The 22,287-nt window shown below is 32.7% G+C and overlaps 1 protein-coding gene across 1 annotated transcript in view; it reads right to left on the bottom strand.

Moving 5' to 3' along the window:
- Positions 1–1,719: 1,719 nt before the first annotated feature.
- LOC127728296 (membrane-associated transporter protein-like) overlaps positions 1,720–22,287 on the bottom strand; it is a 38,846-nt gene continuing 18,278 nt past the window's right edge. The window contains exons 2-5 of the mRNA XM_052235634.1: positions 17,417–18,576; positions 15,249–15,704; positions 3,097–3,272; positions 1,720–2,004 (exon numbers count right to left, since the gene is read on the bottom strand). Of these exons, the coding sequence (XP_052091594.1) occupies positions 1,768–2,004; positions 3,097–3,272; positions 15,249–15,704; positions 17,417–18,575 (2,028 nt within the window). The 5' untranslated portion in view covers position 18,576 and the 3' untranslated portion in view covers positions 1,720–1,767. The remainder of the gene's footprint in view (positions 2,005–3,096; positions 3,273–15,248; positions 15,705–17,416; positions 18,577–22,287) is intronic.

Raw genomic sequence — 22,287 nt, 5'->3', positions numbered from 1 at the left:
GAGATATGAAACCTTGTGGTATAATTTCATAGAGATCCATACACTTATGCACAAGTTATTTCCCTGAAACAATAAAACTGCTTGTTTTTGACCCCTTTTAGGCCCCTAATTCCTAAACAAATGGACCAATAACCCCCAAGGTCAATCCCAGCCTTCCTGCTGTGGTATTGAACTTTGTGGTACAATTTAATAGAGATCCATAATTTTATACTCAAGTTATTGTCTGGAAACCAAGTGTCTTCGGACGATGACCACGCAGACAACATGATAACACTATACGGACGCAAAAATTTTGCGGTCGTGCAAAAATAGTTTAAACACGGTCAGGACTTGTGATTGTCAGTCCTTCAAGCGGAGAAAGTTTAGGGCAGTTTTGTAGAGGATGTTGTGCCAAATCCAACTGGGAATGAAAGCCGCAAACTATTCGCCAACTACTTAGTTGAAAAGTACGTCACCAGTGGGTCTATAATACCGCCAAAAATGTGGACGACTGATCAAAATGGAAGCACAAAACGTGCAAATATTGGACCAGAGTCTTTCCACAGCAAGGACTGACTTATATTCTATATAGTTTCTGTCGAGATTACATACTGTGTTTTGGTCCAGAATATGGTTGTTATACTTAGGATGTTCCTTTCCAGGAAAAGGAAACTGTATTTTCTTCAAAATTAAACTGTACTGTTCGACATACATGTAGTGCTTTTTAATGTTTACATAAACGAAGTAAGACTTCTTTGATTATATAAATTATATATCAATATAAGTAATTTTAAACAAAAAGTTCAGGTTATTCTCAGGATAAAAGCACAGATAAAGACTCAGATAAATTTGCGTAAACATGCAATTTGTTCTCGCAAACGTAATAAAAGTCAAAAGTCAAATTCCCGCAAATGTAGGTCGCGTGATTAAACACGGACACATACATTGACAATGAATAGAACGCACGAGACAGATTGTCACGCTGGCAAGTTCGAATAGAACCAGGAAGGCATGACAGTGGGTATATCTAATATCATATCCCCATTCCGATCGGATATGTCATCGTATTTATACATGACAAACAGACAAACGGAAGTCCTACTTACATTAGGGTGAGGAACACCCAATACACGGGATTTATCATGATAATATGATATTTCCTGATTTAGATTATGACTGTAGAATATAGAATGAAAAATGACGACGTTTACACCCACGAAAAGTTGAATTCATATTTAGGAAACAAGACGTCATAATAACACCTTTACTGGTGTAATGCATCTGAGATTGTTTTATTTAATATGTTCTCAGTTTCGTGAACACACTTCTTTGTCCAAAATACTTTATAATTAAGACTACGAGATTCTGCGGATTTTTTAAGAAAATGAAATAAATCTTTTGTTACAAAAAAGTGAACAGTGTAAAGTATATAAGTGTACGGTATAGACAAATGAGGCAGCAACACAACAACACAATGAAACCAAGAAAACAAAGATAAAAGGGGTTTCTGTTGTTCTATGACTACCCCGTTTAAAAAAGGTCTCCTCTTTGAAATGTGCATCGGGTTTAAAAGCGACCGACATGATTGGTTGACGTGGCTGCGTATTTATACATTCAGTACAGCTTAACATGAATGAAAATTGTAGAGGACGCTTAACTGGAAAAGCGCTCTATCCAAAGTGAATTAAAAAATAAAGCCAAACTTCATTTAGGACTTGTTTAATGTATTCAATTCTTCCGACCTTACACCAAATACGATGTCATTTTGTTCTAACTTAGCATTCAGATCTATAAGTCTAAATATACAACTTGAGTTGCACTAATTGCACCAAGAAAACTCAAAATTGCGGCCGCTACGACTACAGTAACAGTACTATCAACCAGATCAATTATAGAGCCTAGGAATGTGGAAAGGATAAACTGTGCCAGGAAAACCATACTACTGACGACAGCTACGTCTGTTCCAAGCCCTCTTACTTGAATGGTGGTCTGTCCTTCTTTATCTTTGACAGTTGATTCGTTAAACTGGAAAAAAGTTGTATGTACTAGACTATATTAAAATCGCATAAGGCGATATTTCCTATATTGGCAACATAAGAAGAGAGGAAAACGTTTGGGGAAAAACTGTTCAAATGTCTATTTTAGTCATCGCTCCTATGCTGACATGGAATTAAAGTTGAAAGACAAGATAAGTTATATTAGGCAAATGTAAGTCCCTCATGCAAAGTTGATCTTAAATGGATTTCGATTTTTGGCCATAAAGGACTTACTTATTCGAGTACTAATACATTCTTAGCTTGGGTTTGAGCGTTTCTGATGAAGATAAATCACGAAAAGCGCTTCGGACGCACCAAATTTTTAAAGTGTTATGTTCATTTTCTATGTATATATCTAATTCAAGTAAAAAACGAAAACGAACAAGTAGTTCAAAGAAACCTTTATCGCTAATCTGGAATATTTACATATAAAAATTATGTACGATAGCTTCTCTCCGATTAAAAAAAATGAATGCATGGTACTTTGGTAATGGAAGGACACTTGGAGTGTTCAACACCCATTTTATAGCTCCACTTAATAAAATTTCAAAGAAGAGTTCCATATACCCAGATAATAAAATTGAGAATGGAAATGGGGAATGTGTCAAAGAGACAACAACCCGACCAAAGAGCAGAAAACAGTCCAAGGCATAGGCACATTCAGAATGTGTCAAGGTCATACATGTGTGTAAGCTTAACCCTTCCCTAGCATAGTTTGGTTCAATTCACCCGAGCTAAACCCTTCCCTAGCATAGTTTGGTTCAATTGACCTGAGCTTAACATATCCCAGGCATAGTTTGGTTTAATTGACCCGACGTTAATTTAACCCTAGCATAGTTTAGTTCGATTGACCTGATAGTCTCAGAAGAGAAGATTAAGTTTAGGTGGCTGCATTGACGATCAACACAAGACACTCAATTAATGAGAAAAGTTCACAAGGCTTTAAGTCAACGTGTGCAAAAAAAACAACACACACACACACACACAAAAAGGAAAGGATATTACCCACAAAACATTTTCTTGTTTTTCTTATTTTAGTTGTTTCATCATAACTATTTTTTAAATTATTTTACAAAGATACCTGTGTTTTTGTATGATAGTTTGCCAATATCAAGTACGGCATCGTAAAGAGTGTAGCATACATAATTCCAGCAGTTGGTGAAAGGACGATAACGGCTATATGATGTCTTGCACATGCCATAAGTATCATTCCAAATGTATATACCAGTTGCCCCACAATGTACACTTTCTTTGCTTCTAAAATACAAATTGAATTAAACATAAATATTCAAAAGTAGCATAGTTTTGGACCAATCAGAAACTCTCAGTACTATCCTTTTTCTATTATTTCTTATCCTTGCAGTAATCTTCGTTCTCCCATAAGCAAAGTTCAGTAAAGGTCTTTTTGTTATAATGAATTTGCCTTCCCAAAACTATGATCTCGAGCGAACTTGATGAAGGTTATAATATAATAATACTTGGCACTGCAGTTGATTTATATCAATATAATTTCCTCATGGTATCGCTGCTGAGGGACTGTCAGTTACCGATGAAACGGGTATGACCATGCAACTAGCAGTGTTTTGGTATTTGCTTGGTCAAATTAAATATTTACCGAAAATCCAGTTTATATCAATGTTCTAAAACTAAGATAGAAACTCTCTAATTTACGTTATTCTGATGAAGATAAAAATCAGAAAAGCGCTTCAGACACATTAGTTTATAAAGTGTTGTTTTCGTTTTTACAGCACTGGGTCGATACCGCTGATGGTGGACAATCAGTCCCCTAGGGTATCATCAGCTCAGTGATTTATAACCGTGAAACCTTTCAAAAATTGCCCGCTTATCAATTTAGAAATTATAAAAAAAAACTAAGGTTTCAACTCCCTCAGGCAAAGTTGACCGTAGATATATTTGGCTATTTTTTTTTTGGATCCTTTTGATTATATAACTCTTCTACTGTTTCGGTTCTTATACATCCTTGACTTTCATCAATTCGTTTATGAGCGTTCCTGATGATGGTAAATCCAGAAAAGCGCTTCGGACGCATGAAATTTAAAAGGTGTTGTTTTCATTTTTTTAAGTTGATCTCAGATGGTTTTAATTGTTCATTGTAAGCCCTTTCTGTGTTGCTGCTATTAGATACAATACTCGGGGAAAAATCTGAAAAAAGAAAGATGATTCCAATGTCAAAAAATGAAAACTATGAATGGATTTCCCAATGACACAAATCACAGGTCAAAGGACTTTTACTGGATTTGATAAGGAAATTAAGGACGGATTTCAAAATATCTGCATTGAATTAGAACCCGTCCGCAACTCAACTAAATCTAATGAATCAAAACCACCAATGTAGTTTGAATTAAATAAAGTTTCAATTGAAAAGGAAGCTTACAGAAAAAAGAAACACATTTAAACTAACTGTATCATGACTATGTTTGATGATTTCATAACGACATTTTCTGACGATCTTAAGCTTTCTTGGTTGTCATTTGTTTGTTGGAGGAAAATATTGTTTGGGGGTGACAATCGTAAAAAAAAAAGAACAAAGTCTAACTTAAAGCATTGACATTAAATTAGTTTTACACTTGCAGAAAACGAAATCCGAAGGATTCTTCAAAGTTAAAACTGTCGTTTAGCTAAAACGTGAGTAAGACAGAAAAAACATAAAAGAAACATATATTTCGTTAAATCATCAAGAATTCTCTAAATATGCTGCCGATATTTACCCAAGGGAACTTACGTTAAATGAATCTAATATAAACAGCGATAACCGTCCTTTCCTAGATGTGGATATTTCAGTTTCACACGGAAAACTCTATAGTAAAATTAACGACAAAAGGGACAATTTTTCTTCTACTATTATTAATTTTCCTTTTTTGGACGGTGATTTTCCTTTGGCCATATTTTACGGTTTCCATATCTACCAACTCGTTTGCGAGCTATTACTCCTGTTTCGAGCCGAGTACAAATACAGCTGATATTTAAAGACACTAAACAATTACACCCATCATCATCACAGTGGTTGCAAAGCTTCTTGTCAATTTCAACTTTATTTTGAATTAGGATTACACAATCGTGATTATGTAGTAGCCCCTTTTGTTGTTTATACAACATTGTCATTCATTTATGACAATGTCATTCGATGTTTTTGAGCATCACCGCTCTTCAACACTTTCTACAGTGGACCATTCATTGGATACCAATGACCGTTTGCCCCGCCGTCTTAAATTGATTGACAAACGTCTTTTGAACGTCATCTCGGAGTCAACTTAAATGGAAACATTTTGAAAATAAACTTATTAAATCAAAAATAATTTTAAATAAAAATAAACTACTTTTTCCATTCCATTTCAAAACAAGCAATGCATTTGTCAAGACATTTAGTTTTTAAAAAATGCATCCCTCTCCCAAAAATGGAAAACAAATCGGTGCATAAGAAAGAAAATTTCAGCATGATATATTTAGTACCGATGTTTCAAATACTAATCAACTGTGAAAGATATTCTGGAGTCGTAAATTTTACGAGATCCATTGATTTCATCTAAATATGAAAACAGGGGAGTGATCAGGGATGTATGTAAGATTACATTGTACTTGCTTGAAAATAGTGTGTATAAAGGGAAAGTTCTCTTTTGCATAAAAGTCTGTAAGAACGTGCCTCTCTTTGTCGATTAAAATTTATACATTTCACTACGTTCGTGAATATACATTTGTCAAAGAGGCAATGCATTTCACATACTAGTCTTAAATGTCAATCTTTACTAAAAACTCAAAGATGTCTTTTATGAACAAAAATGAGATAAATAAAAAAAATATTGTTTTCGCCAGATGTTCTTCGATGCAAAAAGATGCGGCCAATTTCCCCTGTATTCTTTTTAACTTGCAAGGTAAATATCTAAAAGTTGCAAAATCCTACTGGAAACTGATTAATAAACAGTCTTCATCATTTTCTTAAATATTGTTTCCCAATCTAAATTATTATCTGTCGCTGATAAAGGCATATTTTGTTACAAAACTGCAAATTTTATATGTTTTTGTAAAATTTTGCATCGCTTACCAAATTTGATTAATTTGAATCCGAAAGACATTACATTATAAACCTTCTTTATCATGGTGAATTGGTAATAATTATGTACTTTCGAACTTTTTCTTTAAATAAAGAAAGTCTGTGGTGTCATTTATAATGCACAAAAATATGTTTAACTCGCATCGGTGAAACAGATGTTGGGATGTAGGAATTAAGTTTTTTTCGCAAAAATTGTTTGATTTAAAAGAAATGTTGGAAGAGAGAAATACATAAACATTCAATTGCAAGCCGGACATTTTTTTACAATCCCTGGAGGGAAAGGACTCGATTTCAAATATTAAGCTGTACATGGTATAAGCATTTTATTTAACTATTTGCTGTATAAAGTTTAAAGCTTTTCAGAAAGCTTATGGAATTTTCAACAATCATTTTTACATCGCGATGACCGTGAGGGCATTCCGATGTATTGTTGCCACAGAGATTTGACTTTCGTTTTTGACTGGTAACCGTTCGTATAAATACGCGGACATTATCGAGTGCAAAATAACATTCCTTATCGCTTGTTATAAATTCATTTCTTCAATGAATACTCATAAAAATATTTTTTTTAGAACATAAATTAATTGTATGAAAAAGTTTTGTCGTTAGAAATATATACACAAGTGAAAAATCATTAATATCTATGCACACGTACAGAAAAATTGTGTAAACGCATGCGGAAGAATATCTCAAGAACGTTTTGCGGGAAAATATGAATGCCTGCTCAAATCCAATCTATTAGAAAAATCGAATTAATACAGAAGAGTGTCCACCATGTACTTGCACTGCACTATTATTAGAATAGTAGAAAATTATATATACATGTAACTGTTATATACAAATATTAATATAATATATAACAACAAACCAGAGTATACGGATTTGTATCACTACACTATAATAGTTATTACGGTGATGTTGAATTCCCTGTCATTTATTTATCATCCACGCACGAACTTGTCTCAGAAAAAAATATATCTGTACATTAACCTCACTTTCAGGTATAGAGATGTGATTCACAAGAACTTGCGGTCATCCGATGTTCAGTACTTCAGTACTTTGATGTGATTTGGTATAAGTACAATATAAAATAAGGAGATGTGGTATGATTGCCAATGAGACAACTTTCCACCAGGGACCAAATGACGTAGATGTTATAGCAACTATAGGTCATCGTACTGCCTTCACCAATAAGCAAAACCCATACCGCATAGCAAGCATTAAAAGGCCCAGACATAACAAATGTAAAGTATTCCAAACGAGAAAACAAAAGCCTGAATTATGTACAAAACAACAGACGAATAACAAATATGATACACAGCAAAGAACGACAACCACTAAATACAATCTTCTGTCTTGGGACAGGCACATAAATAATGACACGGGCTAGGCATGTTAGTGGGCGCCCAAATGTAGAATGATGAGGTCACATGTTGAAGGATTTAAATTAACTTTTGAGAATAAATAAAAAAAAAAACATAAAAGAAACAGCTATTTAATTATGCAATGCAATCGTCCAGGCCAAATATGAAATATCGACAATGACAAATGTAACAAGGAAAGTCAACAATAAATCAAAATAAGGATGAACAAATATTTACATTTGTCTATGCACGATAAAGAGGTGTGTACCTTCATAGTGATGATATATTTCCAGTTCAGTATTCTTAGTATCAAGTAGACTTTTCAAGATTCCACCTTTCCAAAACTATTTTTTTCATGGTAGAACAATTTGTAATACAAGTCAACTTTTTAAACAGAATTATTATATTAGCCAAATTCTTTCATTTGTGTATTTTCTACATAAATCTATTATTGATATCACAATATATATATACTAAAATTGCTCTTAAAGAAAAAAAAACCAAAATTTTAAATTGTATTTCAAGTTATCGCCAAAGCCGCTTTCTGATTTCAGACCATTAGAAAATTTGTCTTTAAACAATGAAAAGTTCTGATAACATCACTATTTCCTTTGCACAATTCTGAGTGCACAATTTTCTATTTTCATAATAAAATTAATTTGATGTACACATGTATTTCACGGGCTTTAACAATTATCTCTTTTTCAGTAAATATTTTAAGCTCCTTTTCTGTTCCGAAATACAGGATATGCTTCGAGCATCACTGAAGAGACATTAATTGTCAAAATGCGTATCTGGTGCAGAAAAGTTGGTACCGTTAATGTTATTACTTCCTCTCTGTGCCATAATTTTGTTGGGAATAGTTGTATGACAAGCAACTGAACTGTAAATTGCTGTAAGGTTGAACTATCGGACAACAGCGAATTATGATTTTTCACAAAAGATGAAATTATTTTCACAAACACTGCCAAAATTACTCTTTCAAGTGTTGAACATGTCGATTCATAAACGTTGAATCTTTTCCAGCAGTAACTAACAGGTCAATCTCTCCAGTCCAGCGGTGGTTTGTGCAATAAGGAAAAACGGTATCTTCTTCACCCTGAAAATACAATTTTAATTTCTTACAAAATGTATCATAAAATTTATCTCTAACACAAAGAAAATTCTAAAATAATGCGACATATTTTGAATATGGAAAGGAACCAAATATTGTATCTATCAATTTGCATATGTTATTAAATTTTGTGGAGGTTTTCTGCACTCGGTAGATGGACATTTCATTAACTATTTTATTTCAGGGCTGTTCCAAATCATTAAAATATGACGACCACGGGAATAAATCGTTGATATATATAGAATGTTTTGGGGGAGTGAAAAAAAAATTATAAAACAATAAAATATACATAATAGAGTTTGAATCAAGTTGAAATGACAGCAAAAATTCTACATAGATAATATTTTTATTCAAATAATACATACCTCGAACCCTTAAATCGTCATTTCTCTGTAGACCCTACATTGCTGTAAGTCATTGCGACTTTATCCACCAGCAACATATGTTTATAAACAAAACTTCGGGTACATGAGGAGACCTTCTTGCTTTAAGACGGTTCACATTTTCTTCATTATGAGCTAGAGCTAGTTTCGACCTTGGCGTCTTATTTTTAAAATTGCTTCATTGATGATCTAATCACTACAGCGTACTTGTAAAATCTTCATTCCCGTGAAAATTAAAGTTGTTTAAATTTCAAATTTCATCAAGGTCTCTTCTGTGGATATAAGCCAACTGTCTGACGGGCTTCAAAGTCGACAAGATGAGAGGTCAATCTATTCAAGTGAATTTAAGTTGTGATACATTCTAATGTACAATGGGTAAATGTCTTATTAAAAATTAATCTTATCTTTGATGTGCCGCATAAGCATCCCTATAAAGTAAGACAGTCCGTGCGTGACCCATGACATAAGATAGTTTATGCATTTCATTGGCTATTTTCTATCAAAATCTAGACCAGCTAGTAACCTATATCAATTTACGTGTCTGAAGACGAATTTGTGTAAAATATTTTTGTTTGATTTTAATTTCTGAAAATTTTAATAAACTGAACTCTAGAACAGATCTTTTCGGGACGTCGGGTTGGGCCTTTATTTTTGCGGGAATCAATGATTAATTTTTCGGGATTCGGGAAAAAATGTTGTTTTTTTCGGGATTTCGGTATTCAGCTTTTGTTTTTTCCGGAAATTCGGGATGGCACCCATCCTACACCCTTTCTCTCTCACTCTCTCTCTTCAGCAGACAATGTTGAGAAAAAAGAAAAAAAAATCATTCTGTATGAGAATTTAAATTTGTTAAATATTTGCAATTCTTATAAAATCGCAAAAAAATGCAAATTTTTTGTATTTCTTTTTCTTTATGTGGATTGACTCAAAAAAGGGGGTGTACACGACTTCCCAACCTTAATCTGCAATTTCATGCTCAACGTTACTCAACACTTTTAATACTGAAACAATTAGAGATATCAATATTTTTTTTTCAAATATCGAATACAAGTTCCTAACTAAATGTCTAAATATATCTGTTTGGAATATATCCCCCCATATTGACAGCTATCTGAAGTCAGTTCATAGGACATCAGTTTAATATAGGCGTGGCAATCCATCACTTTTATCCAATCAACTGTCCTTTATGATAAAGATTGGCGTGCGATTGTAGTTGAAACAATGTAATTTATATAATTATATAATGACATTGTAATAGTTTTGGGCGAATTTACATCAACATCAGAAGGTAATGTATTTTATTGTGGAAGTTGTGAACTACTGGTTCAAAATAAAATTGATTTCGACAAGTTGCTTTGTAACCACTGTCATGATGTTGTATTGTCTTTATCCTGCAATTAAATTTGTACATTGTTTTTGCTATGAAAGACAGAAAAATACACATTTATTGCATTTATTTTCGATTAAAAATCCTTTGAGGCCCGCGTAGTAATATTAATAAAAATCACACAATCAGTTGATGACAGTTACGCCGAAAAGAATCTCGCATGGTCAACCATAATTCATCGCTCAAAGTTAATAATTATTCATTATAACATAGCAACTAATTTCAACAGTAAAAAGAATTCAAGACAAAGGTGTTTGATTTGTCCTACGCTTCAGAATTTCTAGCCTGGCTTCCTGACACAATCTAATACTTCGTCTACTGTCGAGTAGTGAGCCAGGATCACAGGCTAAAATTTCGAACTGTCCGTGCATTCACTGATTATTGGCATTGTTGCATGGTTGATTTTGTGATTTACACATTCAAGTTTTGAACTTGAAGATTGGCGCCGTTAAAAATGGAGTTAAATTAATCCTGCTGTTCATGTTTGTCTATGTGCAGAAAGTGGGTTGCGGATCAGAGACTGGAACGTAATAAATCGCAGACGGAGCACTACGTCATTTGAATGCGATTGCGATACACATTCTGAGGTCACGAAAGTTCACACAACACTCGTCAACAGCAATACACAAAAAAAGTCCGGCAATGGGCGGAGCTTTAAAGCGATATCTGTATAGTATACAAATAAAGGCTAGCGATATCTGTTGGGTTGTTAATGTATGATAAGACACCCAATAGCAGGATAAATTTCAGTGAACGTAATCTATGTTACCACTGGTTTTACTTTAAACCTTTTCTCATTTCTTTTATAGATACAAAGATCTGGTTTGGAAGTTTGGCTGTACCTGTAGAAAACTTATTAAAAACGGGATATCGCATCTTAATTCTTACGGTGATGTTGTTTATAGAGCCCGTAAATTTAGATACGATCCGTGTAAACTGATCGATCCTTTGAATAAACTTATTCTAAAAGGTTATCAATTTAACATTGTTATAAGATCTTTTTAAATGGTCTTTATCGGTGCAAGCATTGATTATGTTATCAATAAATTTAATGAATAACTAAATATGTATTGCTATACAATTATTAACACTTTCAATTCTACATCCTGTCGTTACTTATATTCTGGCATTGTACGGGGTCATGTTTTCCTAGACTGTTTATAAAATCTTTACATTAAATCCATTGGATGTGTACTGATTGATTTTCTTCTTGGATACATGATTTTTTTTATTAGTTTTTATTGGGTATGGTAACCTATATTCATTTGGTCTCTGATGGATAGTTATCTCATTGGAAATAATACCACATCTGCTTATTTTATATAGGGCAAACATAAAAAAAATTGGAGAATTGTTAGTAAAATAATAGTATGTGGTGGGGGAAACGGTATTGAATTTAATGAATGATCAATCAGATCAGATTAAGTAAAATTCAACTGCACCCACACAACATAAGCAACAGCCCTGCAGTCAATATAAAAATAAATAGGAAAGTGGTAGGATTGTCAATAAGTCAACTTTTCATGGCGTTGTCAGTTTGTTATCGACTTATGATTTTGATTATCCCGTTGGTATATTTCGCCTCTCAAATCACTTAAACCCATAACTGTAAAATTAAGATTAAGGGTATAAACAGTAAACGTTGGGGACTAATTGTAAGACAACCATACAGAACGATCCAAAATAAGGAAATGTGGTACAATATTGAAGACGATTAGAAAAACATTATTAAATCAATAAAATACGATTGCAGTTATACGTGTGAAATGGGAAACAGCAAGGGACAAAAACAAGACTTAGCATAAAGTATGCATGTTTTTTTGACGAACTGAGAGAGATAATAGAAGATAACAACTTAAAGAAGGATAAAAGGGTTTTTTTTTTGGGGGGGGGGGGAGGGGGGAGGGGGTAAAAATGAAATGGATTCTACATCAAATAAGGTTCCATCTGTGGAAATTTAAGATATAAAGTAGTTATCATATTATATTGATATAAATTAACTTATGTGCCACACATGTCCAATGGAGAAAAATCTGTTTCTCAAAGAAAATACTATACGAAAGTGTTGAATCACTAAAAACTATTGTTACTAATTTCCAATAGTCTACTTCCGTGACAAATTTAATTGTTAACACATTAGTCTAGTCGCTGATTTTTTTTTATATTAAATTCAAATCTATTTGTTAAGCGCTTTTGTTCACAATAGAAATCAATACTATTAATAGCTTTGTTATTATGTTTCCTTTTGTGAAAACGCGATTTACAGAATCAATCTTTATTACTTAGAGATGTGCAATCTAAATGTATAAATACAGCGATAAAGGTCAGGTTCGTGAACGTATGGCATTTTATCACACTCGTAATTAGCCATTTTCTACTGATCGTTTCTTTAGCCTGCATGCAGTTATTTTTTTTTAATTAAATATTTGATTAACATGGTCGTTATGAGTCTCGATTTTGAATTGTTTTCAGAACATATCAGACATTATTACGCCCATGCTTCCTTTAAGCATGTGGTTAACTTATGGTAGACTTCCAATTATGTTGACAGTACTTGAAATGAACCCATATAAGAGTTACACATGCGTACCTATAACAAACCTACGAACACGTAAACATATCAATTCTATATAGTTTGGTACTAATTTATTGTTTCCATGGTCGCTTGCAAGGGTTTGGTAATTTAACTACTTCATTCCACATCTCCTTAATTGAATATGGTAGCACTTCCTATTAAAAGTCAAAAGGAACTGATTTCTTTGTGTGTGAATAAATGGAGATGTGAGGTATACGTCAATGAGACTAAATCAGACCAAGACGTCAACAGTAAACAGGTATCTATAGAGTACAATATGTTAAACTACTATATTATGGAGTGGGCTTACACAGGATTTGCCTGTTGCCCATGCAATCCAATTCAATGTATTTGAATAAAATACTGTTTAAACTAAACTACTATAACTCGCACCAAGTCTAGAAAAGTTGTGAATAATGTAAGAGATTATCGAAGATGTGCCACCAACATAGAATTCCCTTAACGACAGAATACATCATAACAAAAGACAAACGATTATGAACTTCCTAATTTGGGACATATACATGAACATTTGACAACGCATACAATTTAGTCATTTATGATTGGTAATTTTCCAACAAGTCAACTATGAAATACACTTCATACTGATATAAGAAAAGCTTTAAAAAATAACACAAGAGACCAGTTTTGCTGCATAGGACATATGTTACTAAAGTGCCAAAATATGTAAGAAATTTTCTGAGGCGACGTTTAAATAGAAATTTGTTGTAATAATACATTTTGTATATCAACACTTCAAAGATTAATGTTCTATAATACACAAAAGGATAAAACAAATTACCAAATATATTAGTCTCTACAAAGTACTACAGCAACCACTACATCATTTTCCTCCTTGAACTATTTTGTACAAACTAAGAACAACGAACAACACACGGTACAAAAAGCCTGACTTGGTAATGGTACATCAAGTTGTAGGGTTAAACCAGTTTTTCGAGCACACAAACATTTTTCCTTTGCCTATCTATATTAATAAGAAGATGTGGTATGAGTGCCAATGAGACAACTCTCCCTCTAAGTCACAATGTATAAAAAGTTAACAATTATAGGTCAAAGTACGGCCTTCAACACGGAGCCTTGGCTCACACCGAACAGCAAGCTATAAAGGGCCCCAAAATGACTAGTGTACAACAATTCAAACAGGAAAACCAACGGTCTAATCTTTATAAAAAACGAGAAACGAGAAACACCTATGAACCACACCAACAAACGAAAACCACTGAACAACAGGCTCCTGACGTAGGACATGTGCATAAAAATGCAGCGGGTTTAAATATTTTAACAGGCGCCATCCTTCACCCTAACATGAGACAGTAGTGTAACATTACAACATAAACAGACACACAATAAAATATCAATTGAAATGGCTTAATTTGATCAAAAAGACATTTAAACAAAAAACAAGTAAATATACAATGAACGAATAAATTTCATATTTGACACAATATAAATAAAATATTAAAACGTAGGTGCCTATTTAACATAGACGTTACAGGTAGTAATAAAAAAGATGTAGAGGAAGAGTAGACCATTTTTCGTAAAAGTAAAACATACAATAAAAAACCTACATAGTTCAGCTACCATTCAGATGACCATTTAAATGAACAAGGACATAAAAGATGGCACATAAACAGAAAAGTAGGATCAAAAAGTTGAGCTGCGAGCTACTTCTCACTAAAGATACCCCGCTATAAGTACTCGGTTATCATGCAAGAATTTGATGCGCGACAGACACGATATAACATGCTCAGATGAAGCTAGAAACAAAATTTCAGGAAGCTTTATATAGTTTTTTAGAAAATGCAATTATGGGTAAGATTATACAAATATTCGGTAAATAGGAATTTGACAACTTGTATCGTTTGCTAGAATATGATACAACGAAGCGTAGCATTTCATCAACAAAAAAGTGACTTTAACAAGGTCACAGATATTCGTACTTTTTAAACTTTCAAATATATATATTTACAGTGGTTATCAGAATCTTATATGCGACTTCCTCGACTAGTTTCCTGTAATAGTGAATACATATTATACCCAAACTCTGAAGGATGGGATATACTGTGTTACCTATGTCCGTCTGTCCCATACTGTGTCACCTATGTCCGTCCGTCCCATATTTTTGCCATATTTTTTTTTTCATTAACTACAAATAAGAGCTGTCTATTTGGTAGCAAGCTTCATGTGAACATGCTATACAGTGTGATGCAACTATATTATCTTGTCATTTTCAAAATCTTTTAAAAAGTATAAATTCAGAGTGGGGTCATACTAACCGAACATCATACTGCTGTGTTAAAATGTTAGATTATTTACTTACTAAACATCTCTACAAGCTTTTCTATAAATATAGAATAAATTCCGCAAGCAAGTGAGTACAAAGACATTCCGAACGATCCTACTCGGACTCCCTCGTCGTATAGCTGGTGTTCCCTACTTCCAACTGGTGCCTTTGGGTCTCCTCCATAGACAGCTTGTCCAACAAAATCAGTGAAAAACAATGAATAACAGACTAGTGACATCCAGCTGAACAAATTTGTTAGGCATAATATCAACAAAGATTTTGGCATACGAACTATGGACAGTAAATACGTTTTCAAACTAATTTCTGTTGATATAAAAATAGATTGTCTTCTCATTTCTTCGTCTATTCTGTCAAATTCAGCCTCTAAGACTTGGCCTTTCTCTATTTCTTCATCATTTTCTAGGATTCTAGGAAGACCTTGAAGTTCCGATTTGTTTACAGCTTCAGATTTGTCGTAGGGTAAGTGATTGCCTTGCAAAAAAAGACTAAATATTAAATACATGTATCAGCAACAAATAACAGTAACAGTAAATGATGGGGGTTTGTCTAACTTCTGTCCTTAAATATATGAATTCTTCAATGCCAAATGAATAGACCAGTATATGTGAATGTTAATTTACTGTGGCAAAGATAAGTAATTGGGCGATGTGTCGGATTTTGATTAAACTTTTTATACATTTAGAACTTAATCGAATGTAAAAAACGGCGAAAATATGCATTTTCCACTTTAAATTGAGATTTCCCGGAAATCCGTCCACAGAATAGTGTTTAAAGTGATATGTTATGGCTATATGATATGCTTAGATATTGACAATTTATCTAACCATATTAAACTTTATTCAATACCTTTTTCTTTAGAAGCTCCTGTATTGTTTTATTTTTGTTTTTTTATTTATTTTTAACATAAATATGTGAAAAATAGCCATCACAAGACTGAGATACAATTTGACAAGTAAGCAAAATTTTATCTCTCGTTAGTATTTAAAAAAAAGATTATTTTTCAAAGAAAATGTAAATAATAAAATAAAGTGTTGATACTATACGTTGTACATTTACTTTAAAACTAAACATTAGTAGAGACATAGTTATAAAACAAAACATTAGTAGAGACATAGTTATAAAACAAAACATTAGTAGAGACATAGTTATAAAACTAAACATTAGTAGAGACATAGTTATAAAACTAAACATTAGTAGAGACATAGTTATAAAACAAAACATTAGTAGAGACATAGTTATAAAACTAAACATTAGTAGAGACATAGTTATAAAACAAAACATTAGTAGAGACATAGTTATAAAACAAATCATTAGTAGAGACATAGTTATAAAACAAAACATTAGTAGAGACATAGTTATAAAAAAATATGAGCGCAGTCCTTTTATTCATTCATCATATATGATATAAAAATAAGGAGATGAAGTATGATTGCCAATGACACAACTCTCCACCAGAGATCAAATGACGTAGAAGTTAACAACTATAGGTCAGCGTACGGCCTTCAACAATGAGAAAGTGTGGATACAGCAGGTGTGGAGTAGGGTATGTTTTAAAGCATGGGATTTTATAGTTTATAGCTTGTAAGAAAAAACGGCTTATTTTGATTCTAAGCGTATTATATTGTCTCTCCGTTCTAAATCCATCCTTGTATGTAAGTATCCACGATACATCTTTTTCCAACAGGTTTTCTCATTTTGATATTGTTCATTGGGTTTGTAATTTCTTGTCATAGTAATTGGTTCTTTTATCTTACAAGTATGCTATTTATCAGTTTTTGACTGGCTTGTACTAATTAGAATAAAAAAAGGGCATATCTCTAGAAAGGTAAATGACTAACTGCCCAAAATTTAAACTCTGTCTGTGTTTTGTGGTTCTTAGCATTGTGTAACTTGTTGACTGATTATGGAGGGAATAGCAAGTTTGTTGTCCCTGAGATGCCAACTATTGCTCGAGGTGAATTAAACTGTTTGTAAGAATACTGTAGTTTGGTTGGAAAAGAAAAGAATTTTCCAGAAAACTTTTTTTTTTTTCTTTTTCTTCTATTTTAGAGTATTTTTTTTACAAATCCTTGGGAAGTTATCTTGCGTTTCTGCACTCTAACTTAAGTTTTCCTCATCCAAATTTTATAAAAGTTTATACTTTTTAGTTATTCAAATGTCATATTTTACTTTAAGACACATACCATTTTGTTTTGCGAATCTTCCATTTTCCTTAGGAAAGCTTCCGTAAGTTGGCTTATAATCAAATGTTTTTCCTTTGGTGTCGTCTTCAGAATCGTCATCGCTAGAATCGTTGGTAAATTTTTGATACCTTGACTTTCCTTTCCTCTTTCTTTTCTTTTGTAACTTTTCTACTGTGACTTTTTTATCACTTAAGGGAACTTCTTTAAAACTGGTCACTGTTAAAGCAACACAAAGAACGAAAAATATTAGTACAACTGCAAATACAATACGAACATGGGCCTCCAAACCATCTAATTGCCCAGTCCCATTCCAATTTATCCCACCCATTATATAACCAACACTACCACCAAATCCCGCCATAATCGTGAAGGAAGTGAGTCCTGCGGAATGATCTTCTGGAACACAAACATCAAGTAGATATGAACGACATGGTGACTGTGCAGCATCACAGCAGAAATCTAGGAGTGCAACGCCTATAATAGTTAAAACGATTCCATATATATGGTTTTCTGGTATTTTTATAAAATGAAAAAATCCAGAGGAATGTACAGATTTATTAGCGTCGCCATAAGAAAAAAATGTCTTATTACTGTTTTTATTTTGAAGGTCAAATGCTTCTTCGCATTCTTTACTGGTATTTATCATAAGTGTATGGTTAAGTAATGAACAGTTTGTCAGCAAGAAATCCTTTATAGAGACAGTTCCTTTGTCACCAAGTTTTAATCCAAAATATTCCCCATTTGGAACTAACAGAAGTCCAAATATAATTCCTACGGATAAAAATAAAATAAAAGGCCGTCTACGTCCAAATTGGAATCTGCATCTATCACTTAATGATCCGAATAATGGAACAAGAAAGAAACCTAGAAATGGGCTAGCACACCATATCAATGTCATTAAAGAAGCAGGTACACCAAGTTTCAATAAGATTGGTGATACAAAAGCAGTTTCTGCTGCGTAACATAATTCTATACCACATACGACAGCACTCAGTCGTAAAAGCTGCATGCGACTTTTTCTTTTATGTATCCACGAGGAATCTTCTCCAAACTTTGTGAAAGATTCGATTCCTTCGCCAACCGTCTGAATATAGATGTCAGCATTTTCACGCAGTCTTTTCAATGTTTGTATTGTTGACGTGAGAAGGCCAATTGACATACTGAAACAACAAAAAAATCATGTATAAGATACCGGTATATTCTCAGACTATCTTATATTAGCAGTCGGTAATTTCCGAGAAAATAAATGAGTTCTATTGTAAAACACTGTTATTGAACAAGATTTCGAAGTCAGCAAAAATGGTCATGAAGTTTCCAGATTATAAGAATAATCTCAATCATATGATGACATTTATCGATCGTTCGTAATGTTTAACAATAAAGGTGGGTAGGAGTTTATTCACAAGTTGCAAATTCTTTTATTCTTTATTTTTGAATGACAGCTTTATACTTTCAATACAAATACGTTAGGCATTAATCTGATAAGAAAATAACAAAATGATGTTCAAGTCCCTCGTATCGGAAACAATTTGCGATGTTTAACAGTGCTACGGAATTGAACTTATCCTCTTCCGTGTAGTAGGTATGCTAATCAGCGACACAATTTTATTGTAGAAAATAAATTGAAGGACTCTCCATAAATAAACACGTCCAATTAAATCCCACTGATTACTTTCAATTAGATAAATTGACTGTTATGATGAAGCTCTTCTGGTATTTCATATTCCAATCATAGAAAGCAGATTGAGTTAAGTTATTGAAAGGTTTTCGTGTCTAAACTTGACCTTTTTGGTACTATCAAATTAAAGCAATAAAAAAGGAGCTGTATGGTACACGTCATCGACACAACCCAACGACAACAATAACAAAAGACATCTATAGAAGACAACACAGTAATTATTAAATATTAAATACTAAAAACACCAAGTGGTTTCTCAATCAAAATTTTGTACATGGTAATCATTCATTATTCATAAAGTTAACAAATTTAGAAATCGTCCATTACATCTTATTTTTTTTATTGCTAGACTTAAAAGCTTAAAATTATACTGTTGTCAAAAATTTCGTCTATTTTTTGTTTGGGATGCAAATCTGTTTGTTAATTTATAGCTTGATATAAGAATTTGCAATGTTCCATTTGTATTCTTGCATCGACTTTCTGGACAGCTGTGTCATGTGTCTTCCTGTACTGTTCATGACAGGTTGCTTTGAAGTACAGCCACCGTTAATAGAGTATAAGACGGCATAATTTCATATCAGCAGATTAAGCACTAAGACATCTCAATATAAAAACACGGAGATATCATAACCGACGAGACAACTTTCCTTTACAGACCAGTAGACAAAGATGTGATAACAAATGCAAGTTAAACAAAAAAAAAACCGAACCATATAGTATGCTTTAAAAGGTTCTAATAATTTGATTTAATCTTCAACAATAAATGAAAAACAATGACAGATAGCAACCAACAAACATCACTGGATTAACATCCCATGGCTTGGCACAGGTAAATAAAGAATGTGGCGAAGTTATACATAGTTATCATTATTTGGAAATATGTATGACAAATTGATGTTGGTGGCACATCTATGGTAGTCCATGTTTAGTTTATTAGTAATTTTTAAACTCGAGAATATTAACAGTTTGGAACATTCAAATTTGACATAATTCGACATAGGTTTCTATTTTAATATGCATTTGGCGGAGTAATACAGTTTAAATGTTTTTTTTTCAAATTTGGAAATGTGTATGACAAATTCATATTGATGGCACATATTTGGTAGTCCCTGTTAAGTTTATAAATAACCTTTTTAACACGGTGAGATTAACAGCTTGAAACATTAAAATTTGACATGATTCGACACTCGTTTTATTTTTGTATGAAAAAACATATATAATATATATATATACAAGTCTAAATTGAAAACAACGTTCAAACCTATGATTGCGTTGGATAAAAACCGCAATTTTTATACGTGTGCATGCAAAACAAAATGGATCTTAATTATTAATTTAATACCAAACAGAAAACAATAAACTTGCGGAAAAGATGGTATACCGCAAACAAAAGGTGCAAAATTAGTACACCATATCCGGATTTCGACAATTAATGTCTCTTCAGTGATGTTGGGAATCGAGACGGTATTTGGAAGGCCATATAATTTACCTCAATTTAGGATAGACTCTTGAATTTGGACGAGTCGAAATAGGATGAACGGATCATATAAACCCGAAGGCAAATATAATACAAGCCCAAACGAAAAAATATAAACAAGTCTAAATTGAAAACAACGTTCAAACCTATGATTGCATTGGATAAAAACCGCAATTTTTATACGTGTGCATGTAAAACAAATTTCTTGGTAGAGTGGTCTAAATACAGCACAAACAACATTTTCCAAAAGACCAAAAAAGTGAAAAAGTATATTTTAACAAAACGCATTTGACTAGCAGGTCGAACAAAGGATGTTCTTATACCCTGCTGACTGCCATTGGCGATTGCCAAATAAACGGATCACAAGATGTAACAACATGGATCTTAATTATTAATTTAATACCAAACATATATATATACATATTTTATTTTCAATCATGTAAGTTTAAAATAGAAAGAAAGGAAAATAGAATTCATAAGTCGTTTAAGACTGTCATGTGAAATACGCGAAATAAAAAATATGTCGTTTTCGTGTTCATTTTATATATCTAAATGAAAACATAGTTCGCTTCAAATTTTCAGATGGAAAAAAATATGTTTATATAGCGAAACACCACTCGACTCTTATAATTGTACAAGATGTTTATTAATTCTAAAAAAAAAGTTCAAAAGGAGCTCTGTTGCTTGCATGATAGTAAAAGGAGAAGCCACCACGTTATTCTTCTTGTTTGAGGAATACAAAACAATTAAGAATAGATTTTGAATCATACTGATCATTTTTTTAAATGATATAAGTTGATTAATTCAAAATCTATTCATTTATGCTTTCTTTAACAATTTGACATTATTGGTTTTGAATATTATAGTTTGAAAGAGGAACAGATCTTTGAATTGTAGGGCTCCACTCTTTTGAATTATTTATCCTGAAATTTATGATATTGAGGGGATTTTCGCAGCTTATTAAAATCCAACATTATAATTTCGTAAATGAAATCGTTTTGATAGTCAACGGGTTGTGTCAATCAGATGCTGAATTTGAATCTGAAGTTTTAAAGATCTACTCCAAAATCTTCAATCACAATCTTTACAATTTTGCAATGATATCAAAACTTATAGATGTTTCTTTGCTCTACGCTACTATTCCCTATACTCCATTAAAAGACCGACTACATCGTCTCATGAAAACAGAGCTTTTTCTACAAAAATGGGAATCGTTAATACAAATTCCTTTTTAAGATCATAATATCTTACTGTGTGAAAAAACAATAATAACCAGAAGATGATATCATACAAATGCTGGACCCTTTTTTTATCAACAACGTATTGTTGTGTGTAGGTCTAGGGCCTGCGTTTCATAAAAATCTTACGACTAAAATTGATCGTAAATATACTGAATTGTAAAAAATACGATCAATTTTAGTCGTAAGATATTTTGTAAAACGAGGGTCTGACCACTAAATCAAAATCCTTAATTATTCAACCTATTTTTTTTTTAAATATTCGCAGCCCTCTAAACATTTTACCTTAGTTTCACTTCTCATATAAACCACGTATACTCTGAATTGTACATGTATCAACTTTCTACATGCCAATTTTCCGCCAATGTTTGAAGTCTTGTAGTGACACATGATGTTCGGGAAGTTCCCTACTACTGAAAGTAGAATGATGGGGTTCTGAAATTCTTCATTCGAATACTATTGAGCACATCTATCCTAG

The sequence above is a fragment of the Mytilus californianus genome, unplaced genomic scaffold (genome assembly GCF_021869535.1).
Source record: "Mytilus californianus isolate M0D057914Y unplaced genomic scaffold, xbMytCali1.0.p SCAF_2, whole genome shotgun sequence".
NCBI lineage: Eukaryota > Metazoa > Mollusca > Bivalvia > Mytilida > Mytilidae > Mytilus > Mytilus californianus.
Note: the sequence above shows the minus strand (reverse complement) of the source record. Positions and strands in the feature narration are given on the sequence as shown.